Source organism: Podarcis liolepis (assembly GCF_965112155.1).
Source record: "Podarcis liolepis genome assembly, chromosome: 10".
In the NCBI taxonomy this organism is placed as follows: Eukaryota; Metazoa; Chordata; class Lepidosauria; order Squamata; family Lacertidae; genus Podarcis; species Podarcis liolepis.
The window spans coordinates 16,623,591-16,649,527 of record NC_139562.1 but is presented as its reverse complement, the minus strand read 5'-3'; the positions used below and the strand labels follow the sequence as shown (position 1 = coordinate 16,649,527).

The 25,937-nt window shown below is 46.2% G+C and overlaps 2 protein-coding genes across 4 annotated transcripts in view; one reads left to right on the top strand and one right to left on the bottom strand.

Moving 5' to 3' along the window:
* PTPRO (protein tyrosine phosphatase receptor type O) overlaps positions 1 to 10,759 on the top strand; it is a 126,560-nt gene extending 115,801 nt beyond the window's left edge. For all 3 annotated transcript variants that reach the window (XM_083461037.1, XM_083461039.1, XM_083461038.1), the window contains 2 exons: positions 3,676 to 3,794; positions 6,009 to 10,759. In XM_083461037.1, the coding sequence (XP_083317163.1) occupies positions 3,676 to 3,780 (105 nt within the window). In that variant the 3' untranslated portion in view covers positions 3,781 to 3,794; positions 6,009 to 10,759. The remainder of the gene's footprint in view (positions 1 to 3,675; positions 3,795 to 6,008) is intronic.
* A 2,590-nt stretch (positions 10,760 to 13,349) lies between these two features.
* EPS8 (EGFR pathway substrate 8, signaling adaptor) overlaps positions 13,350 to 25,937 on the bottom strand; it is a 143,296-nt gene continuing 130,708 nt past the window's right edge. Inside the window, exons 18-21 of the mRNA XM_083464293.1 lie at positions 19,888 to 20,101; positions 17,939 to 18,119; positions 16,521 to 16,650; positions 13,350 to 14,968 (exon numbers count right to left, since the gene is read on the bottom strand). Coding sequence (XP_083320419.1) covers positions 14,855 to 14,968; positions 16,521 to 16,650; positions 17,939 to 18,119; positions 19,888 to 20,101 — 639 coding nt within the window. The 3' untranslated portion in view covers positions 13,350 to 14,854. The remainder of the gene's footprint in view (positions 14,969 to 16,520; positions 16,651 to 17,938; positions 18,120 to 19,887; positions 20,102 to 25,937) is intronic.

Sequence of the window (25,937 nt, the reverse complement as noted above, 5' to 3'; positions counted from 1 at the left end):
CCTTTACCTAGCATGCCCTCCCCCTTACACTCCTTTTTCCTAAGGAGTGTTCAATATTGCAACCTTTTCTCACCGGAGAGTTGTTCCAACCCCTTGGTTATTTTGATCACCACAATTTGTTTTGCCCCTTTTCCAATTCAGTGATATCCTTTCTCGTTGAGGTGCAGTGACCAGAACTGTACACAGTATTCCCAGTTTATTTTATTCTCAAACCCTTTGCTTAATGATCTGTAACATGGGCAGGTTCGTGCAGAGATGAGCAGTTTTGCGGGGGTCCCAGTCTCAAGCTCTTGAGGTCTTTAAAGGTCAAGATGAGCACTCTGCATTGAGCCCGGAAACAAATTAGGAGCCAGTGTGGTTGGCCTAATGTGATCACAACATCTAGTCCCAGTTAATGGCCTCAAACTTAGGGATGGGGAAAACTGATTTCACATTTAAAAGGCAAATCTACCCAATTCACTTTCTAGAAACCATACACAAACGAAAACACAGCCATCCTGTGAAATTCACTCGTCTCTGAATGTTGTGATGCAGTCCTCCAGTCAAGTGATATGTATGAAAATGCAAATTATTGAAGTGTGCCTAAAGGGGCATTAGTGAAAATAGCATTCCATAATGTTTGGCATTAGGGAAAATTGTTTTACAAAACTGCAAAGAAAACAATTGTATACTTGGAGGAATTTGAACTGAAGCACTGACAAATTTGAACTGAAGACTCTTAAAAATAATAATCACAAAGAAATGTGGAGAACTGAACTTGAGAATGGTAAAATGAGAACCAAAGAGAAAACTAAATTGACAGATTTCCGCATCCTTGGTGTGTATACACCAGGCCTTTCTGACACACTGCACCTCTCTGTGGAGCAGATCAGGGTATTGTCAGGTGAGCTGCTGTTCCTTCCCCCCCCCCCTTATCTATGCCACCCACTTGTTTGCATAGTGGCGCTCAATTAGCTTTCCTCCAAAGTGCCCACGCACTAGTGACTGCCAGCTTCTGTGCAGTTTCCGAGTTCCTGCTGTTTGCCAGCTGGCCTCTCCTCCTGTTCCATTGGCAGAGCATCACTGCATCCCCCCTCTCTGTCTCTCATGCACAAACACAGCAGACAGCAGGGCTTTGTAATGCTTCAGCAAACCGGATCTGGATTAAAGAACACCCCCAACTCGTGCCAGTATTTAACACTCAGGAGCAGGATATGATGAAGTAGTTGCCAGGGGCTGGAGTGTCCAGGGAAGCGGGGAGGGAGTCAGCAAGCAAAGGAGAAACCACAAGATTTAATCCCCTATATAGGCTTGGGATATAGGACCGTAAATGTGGCCCTCCAAGCCTCTCTGTCTGGCCCTTGGGTCCTTCACCAATACTACCCTGGGTTATCCTTGATTGCTTTTACCTGGAAAGCATCCTTGAGCTCTCATAATGCCTTTGAAATAGAACTGTGCTTTCATCCTGTCCTTTCAATTCTGAGCTTGCTGGCCCAACCTCTGAAGTAAGCAGGTTGACCCACCTGCCCATGACACCTGAGCTATTTGATTTAGCAGATCTGAATGCTTCACCTCACCTCTGTTCCCTCAAAATAATAAGAAGAAGAATGAGCCAGATTGGTAGTTTTGTAATCTGGTGAACCGGGTTCGATTCCCCGCTCCTCCACATGCAGCTGCTGGGTGACCTTGGGCTAGTCTCACTTCTCCGAAGTCTCTCAGCCTCACTCACCTCACAGAGTGTTTGTTGTGGGGGAGGAAGGGAAAGGAGAATGTTAGCCGCTTTGAGACTCTTTTGGGTAGTGATAAAGTGGGATATCAAATCCAAACTACTACTACTACTACTACTACTACTACTACTACTACTACTCTTCTTCTTCTTCTTCTTCTTCTTCTTCTTCTTCTTCTTCTTCTTCTTCTTCTTCTTCTTCTTCTTCTTTACTAAATCCTTTTGATTGGGTTGCCCTAGCCACTCTGGGTGGCTTCCAACAGAATATAATGGATCAAAATGAAACATCAAACATTAAAGTCATATAATCAGTGCTTTTTTCCTGGAAAAATAGGTGCCAGTGCTCACCATGAAGTTGTTACAGTAAGTGCCATGCTTTTTAACAACAAATTGGTGCCAGTACTGAGTATCCCCTGAAAAAACGCACTGTGTATAATTATTTATCTCCTTGACATCTGATGGAAGGGCATTCTACAGCCCAGCTGCAACTACCAAGAAGGCTTTCTGCCCGGTTCCATGTAACCTCACTTCTCATAGTGAGGGAACTGCCAGAAGGTCCTCGGAGCTGGATCTCTGTGTCCAGGCTGGATGATGGGGATGGAGACGCTCCTTCAGGTATACAAGACTGAGACTCTGTAGGGCTCTGTAGGGAACCAACACATGGAATTGGGCTTGGAAATGGGAGCCAATGAAGATTCTTATACCTGAAGGAGCATATCCACCTCCAATGTTCAGCCTGGGCACTGAGGTCCAGCGCCGAGGGCCTTCTGGCAGTTCCCTCGCTGTGAGAAGCCAAGTTACAGAGAACCAGGCAGAGGGCCTTCTCGGTAGTGGCACCCACCCTGTGGAATGCCCTCCCATCAGATGTCAAAGAGATAAATAACTACCTGACATTTAGAAGACATCTGAAGGCAGCCCTGTTCAGGGAAGTTTTTAATGTGTGACATTTTTATGTATTTTTAATCTTTGTTGGAAGCCGCCCAGAGTGGCTGGGGAGACCCAGCCAGTTGGGCTGGGTACAAATAATAAATTATTATTATTATTATTATTATTATTATTATTCCCCTCCATTGACAGCTGTGAGTGATGGAAGCTTCAGGAAGTGAGAATCCCCCTGAAGCTCCTATGCAGGGGGAAAGTTTTGCAAAAACTCTCCCCACAAAGCATATTTCTGATCGTGTGCCTCTCTCCACACACCACAATGCTCTTTAAATAACCAAACTTGTACATGCTTTCTGGTTTGGTGCTTCCAGGGAAGAACAATTCTGCCTCTTTTAATGGTCCCTCCATCGGTTCATTTCCGAAAGCGAGTTGATCCGAAGGAGGGGAAATACTTCTGTTAACAGCCACTAGATGTCAGTGTGCTTTAAGGAGCTGGAAGCCAACCAGGCTTGGGAGGGTTGTGAATGTTTCCGCAGAAAACTTGAAACCACACTGTGCTCACCACTCACCTGGTCTCAGGTTACCTTCTGAAGTGGAAAATGAATTGGCTATGCTCACCGCATCGCTCTCAAGCCTTCTGAGTGAGGCGAAGGCCAATGCTGCGTGCAGATAGGAAAAAACTGGAAGCCTGCTTTTCAAAGGAGTCTCTTGGACCCTGACAAGGCTGGTCACTGAGCCTGAAACGCTCAAACGAAACCTGCCACGAAAGTCATGAGAAGGGATATCGAATATAACCAGTTCAGACCCCAGGACCAATCTTGACAGAGCAACGAATTATATGAAAAGTTCCTCCGAATGTTCAGAACAGTTCCCCTTCCTTTTTTTCTTTTCTTTCATGCTGTCCATATAACATTCATTTATGTATTTCTTGCTCCCAACTGTCCCAGGGAAGCTGATGGCATTTCTGGGATCCACCAGGATCAAGAAGACTGCTTTTAGCACATGCGTAATGGATGTGGGAGGCTGGGTTCATAAAACAGATCCCACTGGATCCGATAGACTGCCTTTTGGTCTCTCTCTCTCCACAGGAACAATACATTTTTATTCACCAGTGTGTGCAATTAATGTGGCTAAAGAAAAAGAAGCAGTTCTGCATCAGCGACGTTATATATGAGAATGTCAGCAAGTCATAATTCCAGGACAGGCGGTGAGTCCGAGGAGCCTTCTTTGGCTTTCATGCATGAGTTTTGACTGCTCGCTCAGGAGCAGCTGCTGTCATAAATATTAAAGCCCCAGCCTTTTTATTTATTGCAAGGACCGTGCCTTGAAGCCAGATACTCCCATCCAGCTAGCATACGGCAAACGGGTTCTGCACATGGAGTGCTGGCTTGATGGGTCCTACCTGTGCTTGCAGCGCAAGAGGCTCAGCCGCTAGAGCAGCCCATTCACAGCCGGGTTTAAAAATAAATGGTAGTGCCAAACGTAGCTGCTTGGGAGGAGATGCAGAGCTGGATTTCAACCAGTGGTGGTCCATATCCATTGGGCAGGGTGCAAGGCAGGAGGCCAACAGCAGGTGGAGCCAGAGCCGTTAGGCTGTATTCAGCAAAATAGAATCAGTAACACAAGGATTTCTGCTTGTACTATGTATCCCTCAAGGATTTCTGCTTGCACTATGTATGCCCTGCAGTAAGGGGGCATTAATAATACTTAATTATCTACACACACACACACACACACACACACACAAGCATTAATGTGCAAGTTGCTAACATGTAAGGATATAAATAGGGGTGCACATCTGAATATGCATCAGGATGCTCTTCCCGTTCAATGCAAGGCAGAGAGGCTGCATCTTCCTTTGAAAATGTATCTCCAGTCTACAGTGGTGCCCTGCAAGACGAATGCCTCGCAAGACGGAAAACCCGCTAGACGAAAGGGTTTTCCGTTTTTGAGCTGCTTCGCAAGACGATTTTCCCTATGGGCTTGCTTTGCAAGACGAAAACGTCTTGCATTGCAAGTGTTCCAATTTTTTTTCACTCCCCCCCTTTTTCTAAGCTGCTAAGCCGCTAATAGCCTTTTAGCCTCTAATCCGCTAAGCCTTTAATAGCCGCTAAGCCTTTAATAGCCGCTAAACCGCTAATAGCCACTAAACCACTAATAGCGCTAAACCACTAAGCCGCTAATAGGGTTGCTTCGCAAGACGAAAAAACCGCTAGACGAAGAGGCTCATGGAATGGATTAATTTCGTCTTGCGAGACACCACTGTATGTTATTTGCTCCCAGTCCAGCCAGGAATATGCCTGCCTGAGCCCTGCTTACATGCGCAAGTTTCTGAACCGCGTCAGGGCAATTGTGATGACATTTGTGCAGAGTTTTCAGCTGCTGTGCTCTGTAAATACAAACTGTTATTAATGTTAATTGATCAGTGGATGCCAATTTGAGTCAGTGGGGCTACAAGTCAAAAGGACCGTTTATTTATTTCTGGGCCTTGTTTGGCTCCGGGCGTGATCCTGCAATAAAGAAAGAAAAAGAGAAGTAAAGGTGGCTTTCCCCTTTCACAGCGAGGAATTACCGTATTTTTCGCTCTATAGGACGCACTTTTTCCCCTCCAAAAATTAAGGGGAAATGTGTGTGCATCCTATGGAGCGAATGCAGGCTCCTTGGCTTCAGCGATAGCAACGCAAAGCCTTCGAAGCGCAGAGGGAGTGCTCTCTTGGCATTCCGGAGGCTACGCGTTGCTTTCGCTGAAGCCTTTGGAGTGCAGCGGGAACTCACACTGCGCTCCGAAGGCTTCGGGTTCCTTTTGCTGAAGCCGGGAGAGCAAGATTCCCCTGGCTTCAGCAGAGAAGGAGAGCTGTGCAGCGCCCCTTCAGCGAAGCGGGAGGAGAAATGGAAGGGGCTCCATTTCTCCTGCCGCTTCACTGAAGGGGCGCTGAGCAGAGAGGGGGAGAATTTTTTTTCTTGTTCTCCCCCTCTAAAACAAGGTGTGTGCTATGGTCGGGTGCGTCCTATAGAGCGAAAAATACGGTAGCTTTTGGAAAACTTACCTTACACTTTCACCATCACCACAAAAGGGGGCATATGGTTTTCTGTGGTGTGTGTGTGCGTGTGTTTTCACCTGTTAGGTGGAGGTCTAAGCATTGCCAGCTTGTTCTTCTGTGAAATTTTTATACCCGCGGCCATTCTTAGATTTCCAAATTTCTTTCGTTCATTTGTGAACCGCTTCCCACAAAACATACCAAAGCGAAACATACCAGAGCATAAATAAAAACCAATCTCCATGTTGCCCGAGTTAAATTATAGACAATTAATCAGTGCAAAAGCATTTCACTGATTTGATGACCCTGCTATAATATTAGCTCATTTGATGGCTCATTTTTAAACTAAGGCTACAATATCTTTCTTTCTTTCTCCGTTGCAGGTTAGAACATGAAAGACATCCATCTTCCCTTGCTTCAGATTTTAATTCTCTCTGGGGTTTTTTGTTTTGTTTACTGTTCTGTTGATTTGCCATGGACAACAGTACCCATGGACAAGTGAAAAAAAGAAAGACGAGATTTCACATCCAGGAGCTCTGGGGAGACATAGCCTTAAGGAACCTGCAGTGTCTTGTATGGACTATTTTGTTTCTGTACCTTTTTTTTAGACATTTATAACACTGGACCAAATCCAACTCCGTGCTTCAGAAAGGTTTTCTGTCTTTCTCTTCTTACAAACCCTCTCTTTATTTATTTTGTAAACACGCAGGTTGGGCTTGAAGGTTAAGGAAAGTGCAATATTCAAGGCTCAATCCAAACGACAGTGAGCTTTCAAAGTGTGACTCTGGCGAGGTCTGTCAAAGGCAGGGCTAGGGTATTGGATGATACCTCATTAGCATGGAGCAAGGGACAGGAAGACTGTGGATCTCGGGGGAAGAAGATCTTGGGATACTGCTGTCTATGCTCAAGAGGAACCTCCAAGTTGAGCCGTCCTCATAAAACAAACTGGCTCAAAGCTAGGTGCAAAGAAAACTTCACTTCACAGCCAACGTTTTAAAGATTGACTGAGACGACAGAACAGAGATCAATGGTGACATTTCACAGCGCTTTGAGAAGCTCTGGAGATCCGTGCATCTCAGCAGAAATGTCTTCTAGCCTGTTCAAACAGCCTGTGTTATGGATAGAGGGGAAATGAATCCTGTGCGCCTGGATCCGAGGTGGAACTGTGAATGGACACAAAACAACCACTTTGGGTGACGAGTCTGGTCCAAATGTCATCACTATCCCCATTTAGTAGGAGCCTTTGCTGCCTGTTCCTTCTCCGTTGGCTTGGTTTTGTTTGTTTTCTGTGTAGTCGCCCTGTGTAAAAAAAAAACACAACGAAACAAAAACAACACAAAACTAGGAAGTTTGTCGATGTTGTGGGAAGGGAAGTAAAGTGCAGTGGTAAATACATGTCGCTGGTTTCCAATGGCCTGAGAAAGGTGCAGAAGTGAGGATTTATTTTAGCATGCTAGGCGCATTGAAACGACTGCTTTGCTCCTCAGTGATGCCCATGTGTGCCGCTCATCAGTTCCCTGCAAGTCATTTATTCTGGAATCAGTAGTGCAACTTTTGGTAACCTGGTGTTTTGGACCACGTTTCCCATCAGCCCCAAGGCTGGGCTGGCTGAGGCTGATGGGGGACGTAGCACAAAACACTCGTAGAGCAACCAGCTGAGTTAGGATAACACAGCATTTCTTCTTTTCTTTGGGTTATTGTACCGATTAGGTGAGTCACACGTTGTGACAGAGATGCTGTCAGGATATTGGGGGTATTTTCTCATTTGTGCCCCTTTTTATTTGACTTCTGTTTGACAGAAAGCTTCTGAAGGGATTGGCTCTGGAACTACTGGAAGCAAAATATAATACCCAGGAGGTGGGCTGAGTTGGAAGAAAGAACAAAAAATGCTGAATCTATGCTCGCGTTTGCAAAAACAGGGCATTTTCAAGGAGTATGGCAGTGTGGTGCAGTGGTTAGCGCACTGGATCAGGATTGTGTGTCTGTGTGCCAGGGGGTGAATCCAACCTAGGCCAGGTTGAGCTCTTTGGAACATGGGTGAGATAGGAATGGATTCCCTTAATGTGAATATCTGGAGCTTTCCCCACCTTAAAGGTGTTCAAGTGGGAAGGACCAACCAGAAGATTGTAGGCAGCCTTTCACCTTGAATGAATGGTGTGAAAACATGAAAGCTGGGGTGGGATTTGTGGCTGCCATGGACTGTCCAGTGCCAATGTACCTACCAACCAGGATGCCAAGGAAAGCCCTGAGGTTACAAGCTGGGAAGAAATGTTGTAAGTTGAGGGTTTGCGATGGAGTCAATGAGTGGTGGGGCACCTGCTTGGCATGCAGAATGTCCCAGGTTCACTCCCCAGCATCTCCAGGTAGGAGGTGGCATTGTCCCCTACCTGAAATTCTGGAGAGGTGCTGTCAGTCAGTGTAGTCGGTACTCAGCTGGACCAATGTACATGGTATGAGGCAGCTTCCAACGTTCCTAACGTTGGGTATGGGGGGCATTCAGCCACCAGCCAGGTCTCCAAGGTGGAGGCTGCCTGAAGCTGAGCAACAAAGAACCAATATGGTGTGATGGGCAAGTGTCCCAAATGTAAATAAGGCTTATGTCCCCAATTCCCTGCTCAGAAAGAAGCTATTAAATGGTGTAAGAGCTACTAAAACACTTTCAGAATGGGTGCATGCTTATTTTTGCTGGGTGACTGCAAGAGAAATCACAGTTACAGAACTTGTGGTAGCTGCTCACACCTGCAGTTTAATTCCCATTGCCTGCCACATTAACAAACACATTTTAAAGCCTTTCCCCAAATCCAGATTTTATTTTATTTTTTATTACAAGTGAAGGGTAAACAGAGCACTGCCTTGCTACCCTCCGTCCCTGCAATAGATTTGTGGCAGGCAGTGGGCCAAATCTTTTGAGTGCTTGTCTTGGAAGTGCCCTTAAACTCTGCGGCAACCCCACAAGCTCAGCTCTGATCCAACCCCATCCACCTCCCTCCATGGAGCTCTTCTAGCCAAGCCCATATGCTTTTCCAGAATTTGTGGGTGCTCCTACAGATTTTTTTCCTCTTGACTGACCAGCTTTCACAAGGACAGAGCATGGGATGTCACAGAGGTATGCCAGAGGCCAGCTGATCTCAAAAGACTTATTCCTCCTAGATTTTTGGACTATTTACTTATGTGCTGATGATCTAGCCCAGGAGAGCTGTGTGCTTGCAAGTAGGTTTCTAGGTGCTTATTAGGAAACCCAGGTGCCAATCAGATGTCTGGTAACATTTCAGATATGGTTTGCCACAACTCCCATCATACCTGACTGTTGGTCCTGCTGACTGTGGCTAAGTGTAGCCGGAGTCTGACAATATCTGAAGAGCCACAGGTTAGCCACCCTTGAACTAGGTCTTGCTTCTTATGGGATGTGTATTAAAAAACCCCACCCATGTCATCACAAGCAGTCAGGCTTGCATGTCTTAGATGAGGGTGCTGTCCTTTAATCTGCTCAGTTAAATAAGCAGACTAGTAGTGTGATCCTGTACATGTACAGGCTTAGGATTAGGGCCAAAGGGCTCATCCTCACATCTGCTCACCATGTGCCTAGAAAGCATGGGGCTAGTGGGTCTGAGTGGTTTCCCCCCTGCTCTTCTTCTTTCCCAGGGAAAACCCACTCTTTCGCTCTAAAGCAGAAAAGAAATGGCCATCTGCAAAAGAAGAAGAAGCCCGATTGCCGTTTACTCCATTTGAATGCTAAAGAGCGGTTTCCCCCAGGCGAAAGCAGCAGGACAAGAGGGAGTGTGGATAAAGGCTAAGTCTTCAGGGTACAGGGTCTTTTTGACTTCAAAATGACCTTGCGCCACCAAGATGGCCAAAAACCTACCAACTGTATTTCTGCAGAGCCATGCGACAACGTAAGCGCCTCCTTGCACGCCTCTAAAGAAGCAATTTTCAGGGGTGTTCACAACATGACAAACTTCCTCTGAAGCAAGTCCAGGTTTCGGTATCTGCGGAAGCAGATCACACAGCACAGGCAAGTGTGACACAATGTTTTGCAAAATTGCATTTTTGGGGGTACCAAAGGAAAGGAAGAAAAAAACCTCAGGCCATGTTAGCTTGCGTTTTGACCACACATACAAAAAGACGGGGGGGGGGGGTAGGGTGGAGCAGGCATTTTTGTAGTTGATGATACGCGCACTGGAGACGAGCTATGAATGTGCCATGCTCTCATTGCATACCAGCAGTCCCAGAGACCAGCAGTCCATCTGTCCTGGACCCGAGGACAGTGATTTCTGTGTGCCTGACCAAATCCTGCACCTCTTTCCTGCCCGCTGTCCCACTTTTTGGGGGTGCACACTTCCAAAATGAGATAAAAGCTAGCAAGCTGCCAGAGTTCAGACTCAAAACCAACCATTAGCATCGATTCAGGATTTTGATCAGCAAGTTATTAACACAAACTATGTGTGCGAACTGTGTGCGAACTCTCACAATGCGAAAGGGGGATCAGTGTTCAATTTTTACATAAAGAGGTGATGGGGTTTCGAACCTGCAGGTAATTCATGTTCTCTGAGCTGGATGTTCTTTGCTCAGAAACACCAGAAGCTGGTGTTTAGAAAGGGGAGTGCGCTTTGCACATGCTCAGGAGGTGCATTAGGAGCTCCTGGCTGAATCATGAAATCAAAAACCTGGTTGTCAGGAAAGTCTGGGTGTGTGTGGTTACAGATTCTTACTGCTTTGCTCAAAGCATCTGGATTTGGGGGGGTTAAAAAAATGATACTGGTGCTTGTATCTTGATAAAAGTGCCATGGGTACCATCCCCAAAAAACACTGGGTGCAGAGAAACCAAACATTATTGTGGTCTAGGGACCAACCTCATAGATCATCACAGTTATGCAGGCTTGTCACACCAGATGGCCACAGAAACATGGTTTTGTGTTGCTTTGCAATCCTATGGAAGAGCATGGGGCGACACCTCAAACAATTGTCTTGATTTCTTTCAGTTGGGACTGTTCTGAGTTTTGCAGCAATGTGTGTATTAGAAAAGTGTTTCTGTGTTAGGTTTAGCTTCTTCGAGGTTGTAGAGTTATAGAATCTGAACATGGGGCCAGAGCTGTATGAACATGAACGGCACAAATAACACTGATTGACGCAAAAACACCACCTAGATGGCTTGCTTCCTCTTTATTTTGTCATTGTGCAATTACTTGCAGAACCTTCTGTGTTGAGCAGCAATGAGAGGAAAAGTGGCATCTTTCTGCAATAGCCTGTTCCCGACATTTTCTCTCTTTCTGCCAGAGTCATGCCACTGATACAATTAGTTCACAACCATCTACAATGACTGGCAGGGGCTCTGCAGGATTTCAGGCAAGGATTCAGATTTTCCAGTCCTACTTGGGAGATGCTCGGGATTGGATCTGGGGCCTTGTTCAGGAATGTTCTGTCCCTGACTTGTGCTTCTTCCTTCTTCAACTCTGCATTTCAGAGACACAGAATACTGGAACCTGACCTTGACGAGGGAGAAAGACCTGGGGTCTTCCCTTATTGAAAAACAACACTCCACATCTTTTAGGCTTTTAGCTAGAGTACAGTGGTACTTCTGGATACAAACGGGGTCCGTTCTGGAGCCCCGTTCGCAACCTGAACTAAACGTAAGACGTGACAGCGTGTGCGCGGCTCGCGTTTTGTCACTTCCGTGCATGTGCGTGACGTCATTTTGAGCATCTGCGCATGCATGTGCGGCAAAACCTGGAAGTAACACACTCAGTTACTTCCGGGTCGCTGCGGAGCACAACCCGAAAGTATTCATCCCGAAGCTGCTTCAACCCGAGGTATGACTGTATTATAATTCAGTTGTCAGCCTATTGGAACGAAGAAAGCACACACTATTTACAAGAGCTGCTATGTGCTGGGAACAACCAGCAAAAGCACACAAACCTGCAAAATACCCTTTGCAAACAAAAAACAAAAAACCCTTCCGAGCCCTTTACAAAAGAGATCTGCCATTAATGTATGATGGCTGGCTAATTTTGCCCAAAACTGCTCACATGCTTTATCAAAATTACCAGTCCTCGTTTGGAGAACTGATGGTTTATGTGGGGGAAGAAAGGATCAAGAGCAGTGTAGCAAAAAGAGAAGGATGAGAGCTTTTGTGTGTGAGAGAGTGCACATGAGCATGAATGTGGTAAAGAACATGCACATGTGTTTGTTGGAGAAAAACATTAAGGTTTGTGCAAGGAGGGGAGCACCAATCCTTTTCATGTGTGTCTTCCCCACAATGGTGCTGCCCAAACTTTTTCAATTACTTACCCTCAGCTGCAACAGTCCAATGACGAGACCAGTTTGGTGGTGGGGGTGTTCTTTTCATGCCCCCCCCCCCCGTGCTAGGATAACTGTCTGTATTGTCATATCAAACAGTGCGCAACGTTGCATCATTGAGAGGAGGCTGGGTGTGGAGCCCAGCGTGCGCAGCTTCCTCTCTCATGCTCAGGAGGAGCCAACCGTTCAAATCCGGACTCAGTCTCAAAGTTTGAGTGGTGGTCTTTGGTCACTCACCAACTTGTTGGCTCACCTAGTCATCGGGTGAATAAAATGGGGGGGGGGGAATCCATCACGCAAGCTGCCCGAAGCTCCTTATTGGAAAGGCGAGATAGAAATGCACCAAATTAAATAAAAATCCAAAGTTCCAATCTGCCAAATGCCCTGCTCTGCAGAGAATTTAGCTAGATGATAAATCCCGGTTTTCATACTGGTGTTTCTCCTTGAAGAGCCAATTCAAGCAATTATCGTATTTTTCACTCTATAAGACACACTTTGCCCCTCCTAAAAAGTAAGGGGAAATGTGTGTGCGTCTTATGGAGCGAATGCAGGCTCCATGGCTTCAGCGAAAGCAACGCGAAGCCTCCGGAGCGCAGTGGGAGCTCCTGGAGGCTTCGCATTGCTTTCGCTGAAGCCAGGAGAGCAAGAGGGGTCGGTGCGCACCGATGCCTCTTGCTCTCCTGGCTTGGCTTCGCTGGAGAGGCGCTGCACAGCTTTCCCTCTCTGCACAGCATCCCTTCAGCGAAGCGGGAGGAGAAATTGAAGGGGCTCGGTTTCTCCTGCCACTTCGCTGAAGGGGCGCTGTGCACAGAGGGAGAGAATTTTTTTTTCTTGTTCTCCCCTTCTAAAACTAGGTGCGTCTTATGGTTGGGTGTGTCCTATAGAGCGAAAAATACAGTAGATTGTCATGTAGATGAGTCCTCCTAGGGACCATATAATGTTGGAATGCAGGTGGATGATCTCATTTAAATGTTTCATCTCAAAAGACCCTTGAAGATGGAAAGCTAGTATGAGAGGGGGGCCTACAGTAGAAATGTCCACAGCCAGAGGTGGCACCACCAGTTTGGCCACACTAGGCGCTGCACTGCAGGTGACACCACAACCGAGCATGAGAGGCAGCGGCAGGAGGAATTTAATCATCACACAGGGTGCCACTGAAATTTGAGAGTCCGAAGTCCATCACTGCCTAACAAGCCAGGGAAATGCTTCAAAACTGCCTCTCTCTCTCTCTCTCTCTCTCTCTACACATACACACACACACACACACACACACACACACACACTGAAATCTAAGTGCTAGAACTTGGGACTATACCACAGCTGGTTTCTAAATGTCTGAATCCATTCTTTTGGGACAAAAGGGGGGCAGAATGTTAACCTTTCACCATTTGTTTCCACCCTCCCTTTATCACGACAGAGAATGCAAAGCATTTTACATACATCAAATAGTGTTTATTGCAGACTTTCAGCTGAGTCATGTGAAAAAGGCACCATGAAAATTAATAAAACTAGATGATTAATTTCTTCTAAATGACACGATGGGTTTCTTTTCGTAATGCCTTTATATACAGGTGACAGAATAGAACATTTTGCACTGGGGAAACTGAGGTGGGGGAAGAAGTCGCCATAGTACCATAAACAACATTTACTGGAATATTTAACTCGGATTGGCCATGTTTCAAAAGATTTCAGTTGGAAATTAATACTTTGTTCTCTTTCGCAATCGCCTTTCACCCCACCCCCAGAAAACCTGGGTTGCCCTTTCAATGGGTGAAGTTAACACGATGCCCTTCAGAAATAACACTGTGAATGACCACACAGAGACCTTCAAAAGTTCTGACTGCCCCGCCCTGAACCTTTTAAAAAACTGAGACTTCTGTTCTCATTTCTTTTGTGCCTTTATTGGTTTTCTTGTGCTCATTCCCACCGGAACAGCTGTAAAATTGGAATCCAGAATAAGTTACCTCTGCTATCGCTATCTCCGCTAAGAAACCATCTTGTGAATTTGTTGGAAGAATGGCCATAGTCTGTATGGAAGATTCAAGCCGTTGGCATCTCAGGTGCTGAGAAATGAGATGTGGAGAGAAAGAGCCCATGGCTATAGATGACAGTGACAGGACAAGCGAAATGGTGCACTCCCGATGCCATGAAGTCCCACTGATTCCAGCAGCAAAGAGCCAAAAGCTCACATACGTTTAACTCCTGTTGACATCAATGGGTCTTAAAAGGAGATTCTCCCTGGCTAGATCATGTGCCTTTGGATTCACACTGGATCACAGATTTCAACATGTTTTGTTGCAGAGATTGGGAGCTGGTGGCCTTCTGAATACGGCTGGCCTATCGCTGCCATCAGCTCTGACCATTGGACAGACTGGCCAGAGCTGATAGAAGCTGGAGTCCTATAGCAACAGCCCCACAGATTTTCCTTGCCTGTTTTAATCAGGTGGCTCAATGGCCATCTTTGCCCCGCAAATAGCGGTGTGATTTTGCTTGCCTGCTTTGAAGAAGAAGAAGGGAGAAGATCAGAAAAGCATGAAATGATTGGCTTCATCCAGCCAGCCTTGGGAGCACTGGTTCATTTCCCATTAAATGTGCTTTTTGAGTAAGGGAGAAGGGGAACACCAGTTGCCCCACTGACCTCCCAGCTGCATGCTTTCTTCATGGTAGTCTTCATCAACCTGGTGCCAACCAGTTGTTTTGGACGACAACGCCCATCAGCCCCAGTTGAGTTGTTGTCCAAAACATCTGGAGAACCCCAGGTTGATGAAGGCCGGTTTATGGCATCAAGTTGCGTCTACATAAATAGTCGTCATCAACCAGACATTTCCTCTTCATGGCTTCCTAAAACAAAGCATGATGGAACAATGCCCAGAATAATGGGAGCTCTTCCTTCTTTTTTTGAGCAAGTACAAACAAAAATGGACAGAGAATGCATTTAGTGGCTGCTGCTCTCGTCGAAAGACTCTACTCCCGAGTCCGTGGCAGCAGCACTGAGTTTCTCTTGCCGTCTTCTCATAATCTCTTGTAATTCTGTACTTCCACTGGTAGCCTTTGAAATCAGAAAAGGGGGGGAGAGAGATTCAAAACAAGCCTATTTTTGCGCACGAGCCAAGATTTGACTTCAGTTATGAAATGCATCTATTAAATCCATTTATTTAACAGGGGTAGAAGTGGAGGAAGGTTTCCGATTCAGCAAAACATGTTGAGGAGACCCAAAGCCGAGAATAAGAACATAAGAGAAGCCTGTTAGGTTAGGTTAGGTTACAGCAATAGGTATCTAGAAACATTTCTGCTTCTGAGCATAGAACAACATAGCTAGTAGCCACCGATAGCCTTATTCTTAAAAGCATGAGATGCTCAATCACAGGGTTGTGGGTTCGAGCCCCATGTTGGGAGAAAGATTCCTGCATTGCAGGGGGTTGGACTAGATGACCCTTGGTGACCAACAGTGCCTCCTGTGGGAGTGAGTTCCATAGTTTCCCAGTGAGCTGTGTAAAGAAGAACTTTCTTTTATCTGTGATGAGTCTTCCAACCTTCAACTTTATTGGAGGTCCATGAGTTCCAGTGTTATGACCAAGGGAGCAGCCATTCAGTGCAGCTGCTACTGGAATGAGCTACTTCAGGTGGAAGGTCGGAGATTGCATGTTCAAACTCCCCACACATCAGAAAGTAGGCTTGCTATTTGAGAAAGGTGGACAGAGTCATTCTGCACAACACTGCCATTTTCTATGTCTGGCGCAGGCCTGGGGAACTGGACCCAGCCAAAGGGTCGGATTCCAAACAGGCCACTTTGACAGGTGGTATGATACCAGGTGATTCAAAATTCTAGCCATGGGAGCAGCCACAGGCTTTCCCCCGATCTTAGCGCTGTGACTCCACAGCGTTAAGATCAGAGATAAGTCTCCTTTGCCTGCTATTTGATACTAAAAAGGCAGCAGCAGAGGCTTATCCCTGATGTTTGCACCACCCCTGCTGCCACCTATGACTATCCTAGAGCAAGCAGAGGCTTTCCCCCAGATCTTAGTGCTGTGACTCCACAGCGCTAAGCTCAGAGATAAGCCTCCTTTGCTTGCTATTTGATACTGAAAAGGCTTATCCCTGATGTTAGCACTGCCTCTGCAGCTAACTATGAATGTCCTAGAGCAAGTAGAAGCTTATCTCTGATAGTGCTGTGGTGTGTTTGCTTATTTTAGGAGGGTGAGGGAGCATTGCAGCATGCAGTTTGAAGTGCTACGATCCAGCAAGAACTGCTCTGTGTGATTCTGTTGACGGTACAGCTAGGTTCTCAGATAAACTGTTGAGATGCTGAAGGCAGTCTTCTGCCACAGTGCCTTTTTGGAAGTGGTAAATCAAAGGCCATCTAGTCCAAACTCCTGCTGAAGCCCCTTCCAACTCAGCATTTAAATGACACCCAACTTAATGTTCATTCCACTTTTGTCATTACCCTGAGTGGAAGGGCTCAGAGCTCAGTGCATGCAGTGTGTTGGTCATTCAATCCTTGGTGCATTCAGACAGAACATGCCTAACACCTAAGAGTATGGATGGGGAACTAGGATGGCAAAAGCTGATGGATTTGGTGGAGAAACCGACTCGGCACGTACCTCCAGTGCAGCTTTCTGAACAGTAATTTGGCTGTAGACTCGAGCTCCTTCGGGGCACACAGTCCTTAGCTCGTCTTTGTTGAGGGAGAACAGCTGAGCGCCAGTCAAAACCCCAAGGCTGTTGACAGTTCTGTAGGATTAGCAGCAACAGATTAGCACAGTGAAGCTATTTTTTTAATATAAAAACAAACAAGAAAATGCAAAATGTGATACTCGGGTAAAGGAAAGAAATTGCTCACTCATAATATGCAACCAGAAATCGCTGAGGCCTCCCCTCACACCCCCCAAGTAGGCTCCTGAAAGCCGAAACTCAAAACCAAACATATTTGTTTGGTCCCAAGATGAACTCAGAAGGGAAGAGAATCAAGCATCATCTTTTAATTTGATCCTGCTTTTGTGAGGTATGCCAGCAATTTGGAGGAGTTTATTCAGAAGGGAACCAAACCACAGGTCCACCTACTGTAGGATCAGTAATGGCAGTGGATTTCAAGCAGGGTTTTTTTCCAGGCAGGAGATGCCAACCTCGTCCTAAACATTGTGGGCACAATTTTATGGAGCTCCCTTCCGGCTGAGATCAAACAGGCCCCTTTCCCTGTTGAACTTCCAGAACCTGCCTAGCTATCTGTTACATTGATATACCTCCTTTATTTTCCAAGGATCTCAAGGTGGTGGTTCATGGTTCTCCTCCTCCCCTTTTTATTTCACTTTCCTAACAATCCTGTGAGGTAGGTTAGGCTAAGGGATCGTGACTGGCCCAAGTGAGCTTCATGGCCAAGAGGAGATGCAAATTCTGTTCTCCCAGGTCCCAGTCCAGTTCTATCTCTTTCTCAGCATTCAGTTGGGACGCGGGTGGCGATGTGGGTTAAACCACAGAGCCTAGGACATGCTGATCAGAAGGTCGGCGGTTCGAATCCCCGTGACGGGGTGAGCTCCCGTTGCTCGGTCCCTGCTCCTGCCAACCTAGCAGTTTGAAAGTGCAAGTAGACAAATAGGTACCACTCTGGTGGGAAGGTAAACGGCGTTTCCGTGAGCTGCGCTGGTTCACCAGAAGCGGCTTAATCATGGCGGCCACATGACCCGGAAGCTGTACGCCGGCTCCCTCAGCCAATAAAGCGAGATGAGCGCCGCAACCCCAGAGTCGGTCACGACTGGTCCTAATGGTCAGGGGTCCTTTACCTTACAGCATTCAGTTACTTGCACATGGCTTAGAGACTACTGCACTTAAGCGGTACTGACAACTCTTAAAATAAATAAACAGACCTGGGACCTTCTGCAAGCAAAGCAGATGTTCTGCCACTGAGCTTAATCCAGCTCTTTTGGACAGGATGGTGTTGAGGACAACGAAGCACCTCAGGTGGTCTCCTTGCCTCTTAACTCTGATCAACTCTTATCAGAAAATGTTGCTCCTTGAAACTCACACTGGGTTGAAGCCTTTCGCCTGTAACCAGCTTTTCACGTCTTCGGGAGAGGAGTCATAGCTGATGTTGATGGCTGGGGCGTTGGATCGTGGCACATGGAACTTCTTTTGGGCAGCGCTTCGGCCAATGGTGAGCCGGTGGATGAGCTCATCCTGGACTTCCTCCATCTGAGATTTCCGCCCTTAAAAAATGGAGAAGGAAGAAGAGAAAATTGACTGCTGTTTAAAATATGTATCCGAAGAAGCGACTCAAAGGGAAACTGATTCCTGCCATCCACTTTGATTGCTTTTACTGCAGTGCAATCCTATGCAGGTTTACTCAGAAGTAAAGGCCGTGGGGTTTACTCCTCAGTAAATGTGCATAGAATTGAGGCCCTATACCATTTCCTTGCCAAATGGTATAGCTATTATCAGATTCTTTTCCGTTTAATCCAGAATTTTAGGATTAAGGACAAATCATAATCAACTTTGCAGAATTCTTTCCCCCCCACACATTTAACAGGATTTGTGGTGAACTCCACTGCAGGCTTAGAGAGTGATCTAACCAAACTTAAGCACTTTTAAGCCCAATTGCATTCAAGGAGAGAGCTAAGGATGTTCTTCATTTCCCCCCATTAAAATCAATGGGACTTAGGAGTTCTTTATGTTGATTGGTTCCTTAGTATTTAGGGCCATATATGTTTAATATATAAGGACGCGGGTGGGCTGTGGGTTAAACCACAGAGCCTAGGACTTGCTGATCAGAAGGTTGGCGCTTCGAATCCCCACGACGGGGTGAGTTCCCGTTGCTCAGTCCCTGCTCCTGCCAACCTAGCAGTTTGAAAGCATGTCAAAGTGCAAGTAGATAAATAGGTACCACTCTGGCGGGAAGGTAAATGATGTTTCCGTGCGCTGCTCTGGTTCGCCAGAGGCGGCTTAGTCATGCTGGCCACATGACCTGGAAGCTGTATGCTGGCTCCCTCAGCCAATAAAGCAAGATGACCGCCCCAACCCCAGAGTCGGCCATGACTGGACCTAATGGTCCAGTCATTTATGTTTAATAAATTAGGATGTACTAGGATGGTTCTATATATCACCCCAACAGCACTGACTGTTCAATATTAGCAGGGCAATTCTGTAGGCACCAAAAAACAGTCCATCACTAGGGTTTTTGGCTACTGCAGCATTCTCTTCCTTAGCTCCTGTCTCCCACACTGGCTATTTCAAGAGCAAAGGGAAATCACTGCTTTGAATTCTGCCAGCCAAGAAGCTTTGGCTGTGCTTCTTCCTTCCCATCCTGTAAAATTAGCACGTGCCGCACATAGCAAAGCAAGCACAATGAAAACCTGGCACAGCCCTCCAAGGATCGGAGCGCCAGCCTTGCAATAGCTGACAGTTCACTGCTCAAGGCTGCGGCTACTTCTGCACCAAAATTTAACCCAAGCGATTCTGCGAGTAGAATAAATCGTGAAAATTAAACATGTCTGCATTAGTCAAGTCTGCTTTCCACAGCCATGTTTCCAAAGCACCTGGAATTGTTGGGCTGGGGGAACGGCAAAAGTCCGTGCATGGAGACTGAAAGCAGATGGGCTGCAGGAGGATAGAAGAAGCCCATTTCCTGACCAGAGGATACCCTGTACAGTCTGCCTCCATAAGAGCTAGAAACTTGGCTTTCAGAAATGCCCAATAACCTTTGGTTCTCAACACCACTTCTGGTGTCAAATTTTATGGATGACAAATTCTGTTGAGTAGAGTAATCAGAACATATTTTCCCCAGGTGACAGGCTGGTATGCAATACTAGCCATACTCAGAGCAGAACCAAGGAAATAAATGTATTTTGGCAAGTTAAGCCCATTGACCTAAATGGTACTACTTGGAGTATGACTTAATTGGATATAAGCAGCTGAATTATGTCATTCGACACAGATGATTTTTCTGGTACACAGAAAGAGAGAGAGAGAGAGACTCACGATCTATAGGGGGCGGTTTCTGCCTCTGGCCATCTCGCCCGCCTTCGCTTGAGGTGCTGCTTTGGCGGCTGATGGCTCCAGGCACCTTTGGCACAGGAACTGGGATGGGCGCTGGCATGCTTGGCGGGAGAGGGACAGGAAGTGGCGTCTGGGGCGGTGAAGGGACGACAGGAGCGGGGTCAGGTTGCTTCGGAACAAAGTCCGTCCTTTGCTTCTACAAATGCACACACGAAAAAAGAGGATACATTTTTCATGGCTGTGGGGAAAATCCAAGTTGTTGGGGTTTTGTTTTGTTTTGCAGAATATATGCGTTAACTAAACCTCTGCAAGAGTGAACACTTGTTTGCTTATTTTCCACGTGTCAAACCTGAGCAACACGAGAGAGGCATTGCAGGTAAAGCACATCCATGCATTGCAGGAAGAGAAAAATAGAGAGTGAAACCTAAGTCAGTAGATGATCACCATCTCTTGGCCTTCTTTTTTAAAAATAGTTTTTACTGCATCTGTCTGTCTGTCTATCACCTGTCTACCTATCACCATAGGTATGGGTGTGCATCAGCTCAAGACTGCAGTGCCTGCATACCTGGGGACAATGTGAATTGGTCCACAGTGTGGGAATGCCTTCTTACTTCTGGAGAGAGCAAGCAAAAATGCACTCCCAAAAGGCTAGTTCACACTGCAAACACCTTTACAGTCCCAGCCTGCTAAGTGGGCTACAGACTTTCAAGAGGTCTGATTGCGTTATGTTTTCAAAAGGCTCTATAGTTTTTCGAGAGGAAACAGCCGAGGAAACCACAGTGGAGATGGCAACGCTGGGGCATTTTTTTTCTCTCCTGGGAAGCTACATGGGATCTGAAAATAATGGAGAGTAGGAGGTATAGTGCAGAAGGGAGAGTCTTGCTAAATAGCTACCAAATATAGTAAGGCTCAAGCACTGTGCAAAAGTAAGATATTTAAGGACTGTATTAGATCCTTTAATCTGTCCCCTTAATCATGCAGAATTGTGTCATGTCAATGCTCAGGAATATAGGTGCACACCTATGGCCTTTCCACAAACACAGCAGGCGTCACCTACATAGGTCTTACAGATGCATAAAATCAGAGTTGGAAGAGAACGTAAGTCCAACCTGAACATGCAGCTGTCCCATAGGGTGTTATCAGCACCATGCTCTAACCAACTGAGCTTTCCTTAGGTATCAGAATTAACACACACACACACACACACACAGAGAGAGAGAGAGAGAGAGAGAGAGAGAGAGAGAGAGAGAGAGAGATGTGTGTATGTGTGTGTTTCTTTTAGCGCCCACAAATGTTTGATGGCTAATCTAAAGTGAAAAGCCCATGCAAAATATATTCCTCATGAAGTATTTGTGAATAATAATAATAATAATATACCATTTTGAAGCAGAGCATGTTTTCTCCAGACTATCTATGAGCTGTAAACCCAAGATCAAACCTTAGTTACAACTTGTGGTGCATCTGGAGAGAGACAAACCATGACATGCAAAGCCAGCTAAACCGTGGCTTAGCTCATGGCAGAAGAACTGGGGGAAGAACGTAGTTGCAGTGATTTCCTTTCCAGAACCGTGAGCTTTCTTGCTAAGCTACACTTTTGCTTAGCATTCCATCTGCGCCAGCTCAGTAATAAGGAAGACAGACCAAGTTTTCTGACCCTGCATAGGGCAGCTTCAGATGTTAAGCCTCGCTTGAGACTCCCTAAGGCTGGAAGTTGAGAATTTGTTAGAGAAAACAGTAGTGAGGTGGGAGAGAAGGCTTTTGAGGAGCGCGGCAGATCTTACGGACAGTTCCCTAAAAGCTTTTAACAAGACACACTGCTTCATCCATTTTATATGAGAACAATTTGAATTACCTCAGAGAGTTCTCCCAGTAATTGCTACAAGAAAAATGAAGTAAACCAAAGCAAATTAGACAAGTTGGAACAACGTTGAAACGTCAACCACAGAATCAGCAGCCTTCCAGCATTTTAAGTAGCATTCATTGACTCTTGATGGCAGCAATTACTTGCCAATTTTTGAATTCCTATTAGAATTCCCACCATCACCAGCTGGGACGACAATGTGCAGTCACAAAGCAAAGCAAACCATGGCTTGTGTTATATTAGCTCAGGAGTGCATTACGGGTGTGTTATATTATACTAAAATATAATACAGTGGTTTAGACTGTATTACCTATCTGCCTCCTAGGATAATAACAACTCCTGGGATAATAGACTGTATCATGTGGTAATGCAATGCTTTTTCCAAGTCATGCGCGTTTTAAATGGGCAATATGTTCTCAGAGATACTGATATTCACTGGGCCCCCACAAAGTCAATGGGCAAAGTTGAAGCCCTTTGTTGCGGTCACCCACAATCTCCAGCACAAGATGGCACCTACGCTGATGTGAGTCATAAGGACCAAAAACTTGTTAAAAATAGAAATATTAGGTTTTAAATAAAAATCCCTCAAGTTGCCTGTAGGGATGTGTAACTCAGGAATTGAATGGATACAACTATTGGGGGGAGGGTCAATGTTAGCCAGGGAGCTCTGTGGACCATGATGTGAAGGCAGGGGACAGGAAGAGACATATAGAGGCGGTTCCCCACTTATGTGGGGGTTACGTTCCGGGTCCCCACGCACATAAGAGAAATGTGTGAAAGTGGGGAACACCCTAGAGAGTCCTTGTGGCTCGCGAGGAGACGCTCCCCAGAGTCCAAAGTGGACATCCTCTTGGGGCTCTGCTCAGGGGCTCCACATAAGCCAGAGGAACAGTGGGGCTTTGTTGAGGCTGCTCAGCCTCCCCGACTAACAGCTAGTGCACAGGGTAGCGCAGCAGCAGCCGCTTTCTGCTGAGCAGGCTCAGCAAAGCCCCGCTGTGCCCCTGGCTCGCAAGGAGACACCCACACACCCGAAGCCCGAAGAGGACATCCTCTTTGGGCTCTGGGGTGGGCATCCTCACGAGCCACCCGCCACTTCCAGATTCCCAGCACTGTACATGTGCGTGGTCATGCAGAAGAACATCTCACACATGTGGGGAGTTTCCTGTATTGTGATTCCCAGGAACTGGTATATGTGGATACAAAGCACTAGACAGTGGTGTCACAATGGCTAACAGCCATTAAGAGCCTTCTCTTCCCTGAACATCCAAAACATCTGGAAGGCACCTTTCTCGCCCTGACCTGGCCACAGTGATCCATGCGGCGATCACCTCCAGGCTGGATTATTGTAACTCGCTCTACACGGGGCTGCCCTTGAAGCTGACCCAGAAACTCCAGCGGGTGCAGAATGCCACGGCAAGGCTCCTTACGGGGTTCTTGCTGTGGGATCACATTCATCCAGTGCTTTACCAACTGCACTGGCTCCCGGTGGAGTACAGGGTCAGGTTTAAGGTGCTAGTTTTGACCTTTAAAGCCCTATGCGGCCTAGGACACACATACCCACGGGACCGCCACTCCTGGTATGCCCCGTGGAGGACCTTAAGGTCCACAAATGACAACATTTTGGAGGTCGCAAGGTGGTTAGATTGGTCTCAACTAGGACCAGGGCCTTTTCAGTACTGGCCCCGACTTGGTAGAACACTCTGTCACAAGAGACTAGGGCCCTGCGGGACTTGACATCTTTCCGCAGGGCCTGCAAGACAGAGCTGTTGTGCCTGGCCTTTGGTTTGGACTCAGTCTGACCCGTATGTTTCCCTCCCCTTATGGATTTTATCTATGCGCTACTTTTAAAATGAGGCTGCATTTTAAATTGCATTTTAACCTGTATTTTAAATTCCCCCCCCCATTATGTTTTTACTGTAATTTTACTGGTGTTAGTCACCCTGAGCCCGGCTTTTTTTTTAAAAAAATAAAAAATAATAACTCCCAGCTGAAGTCCCATTCACCATCTCCCACCATGCTCTATTTGTAGAAGAAGGTGGCTAACTCCACACTCCCAGCTCTGCCCAGTAAAAATGAGAGCAGACTCAAAGCCTAGATTTTCTCTGCACAGGCTTTATACCCCTGTACATAATTGTACGGACCAAATCAAATTAACAAAGGAAAAAAATGCAGTATGCCTGAGCAGGCCTTGCACATGCAACAGTTTTCTTTTTCCAAAAAGTGTTGTCATCATTTGGATAAATTTGGAAACAAGAAACTCAACGCAATAGCTGTTTAATTAAACTTTCTTTTTTAAAAAAAGAACACCCCCGCCTCCTCTTCGTCCCTCAACCGATCAGTTCTGCTAGAATGGTACTGCATGGATTACTGGCAAAGACTTAATGACAATTCTGGCAACTGCCGAATGAGCACCTGGCCATGCGCATTCCTTCATTTGCAACACATTTCCCAGGCAGCTGAGAAAGGGGGGGGGAGTGTAAGAGCAGTTGGCAGTGGGCACTTGTATTGGATCTAAGCAAGCTGGCAGGAGATCTGGGCATGGGAAATGTGTGTGAAAGAGAAGCTGCACCCCCACAGAGAGACATTTGCCACAAACGGATAAATAAAGAGACTTGTAGAAGGTTTAGTGGTGGACTCCAAAGAATACAAAAGGAAAGCAGTGAATCCCATGGGGAAACCCTGGTCAAACTTGGCACCAGCATGTTTGCAAGTATGAGCAAATGGCCAAGATCTTTTGGCAGCAGGAAGAATTATTAATAATATAAAAAAAACCTCATTAAACCAGTGCCAGGATTAAAAGGGCAATGAGGCAATATGCTGAGCTGTAAAGTGAGGGTAGGCTTGTATGTTAGGAGTCCCATTTCTGACCTGTGTCCATTTTGTACATGTTCACTCATATGCATTTTTCTTTATCTGTGGTTCTCAAACCTCCCCCGTCCCATGGATCACTTAAAAATTACTTAGGGTCTTGCTGCACCAATTAGCAATTTTTCTGCCTCTTGTAGTGAATGTAATGTGTTGAATTAGGAGCTATGATTTTTAATTGAATCAATATCAAACTTTAGAATTCCTAGCCTCCCTTCACAAAATTTATACTCAAATAATGTGTAAAAGTAATGTGTAAAAATAAGGGACATGGGTGGCGCTGTGGGTTAAACCAAAGAGCCTAGGACTTGCCAATCAGAAGGTCGGCGGTTCGAATCCCCGAGACGGGGTGAGCTCCTGTTGCTCAGTCCCTGCTCCTGTCCACCTAGCAGTTCGAAAGCACGTCAAAGTGCAAGTAGATAAATAGGTGCCGCTCCAGCAGGAAGGTAAACGGCGTTTCCCTGCTCTGGTTTGCCAGAAGTGGCGTAGTCATGCTGGCCACATGACCCGGAAGCTGTACGCCGGCTCCCTCAGCCAATAAAGCAAGATGAGCTCTGCAACCCCAGAGTCGGTCACGACTGGACCTAATGGTCAGGGGTCTTTTTACCTTTTAATCTGTAAAAGCAACTGCACAAACTAATGTAAAGTGTACATGGAATGCATGTTTCAGTGAAAAGAGCATACAAAAATATGTTGTGTTGGGGAAAACTGCTTTGCAAAACGGTGCATATTAGCAAATTGCATACAGAAATGCATATATAAGGAGAGATTTGCACTAGAAGGCTGATGAACCTTCATGGAAACTTCCCTATGCCTGGCAAACTCATGTGGAAATCTAAATTTAAGATGGGGAAAAAGAGAAACTGAAACTGACATATCTGCCCACACCCACGAGGAACCGATCCTTCCATGTGGGATCAGCTACTCTCTGGAAGTCCCTGCCCACTGGTATCAGGCAAGCACTTTTGCTACATTGTCTTCGACATCCACTGTTTTGTTTAGACTTACTCAATTTGTACATTGCATGACACTATTTTCCTCTTCTAGGAGAAGGGCATAAACAGAGCTTTGGGGACTGTGGGGCATTTTAAAAAATAAAATAAAAAGAAGACGGCGAATTAGGTTCTCCTTTCTGCTCCCCATCTCCATGGAAAGAGATGCAGAGCAAACTAACAGCTACAGCACAGGACTCCGTGGTGAATTTGGCACTCGCTTCTTCTTCTCTTGCCCATATTGCGCTCAGGCAGAGAGGTGGAAGTACTGAGCTCTCATCCTGCTGGGTCCTTGGGATGGAACTGTCTCCTTT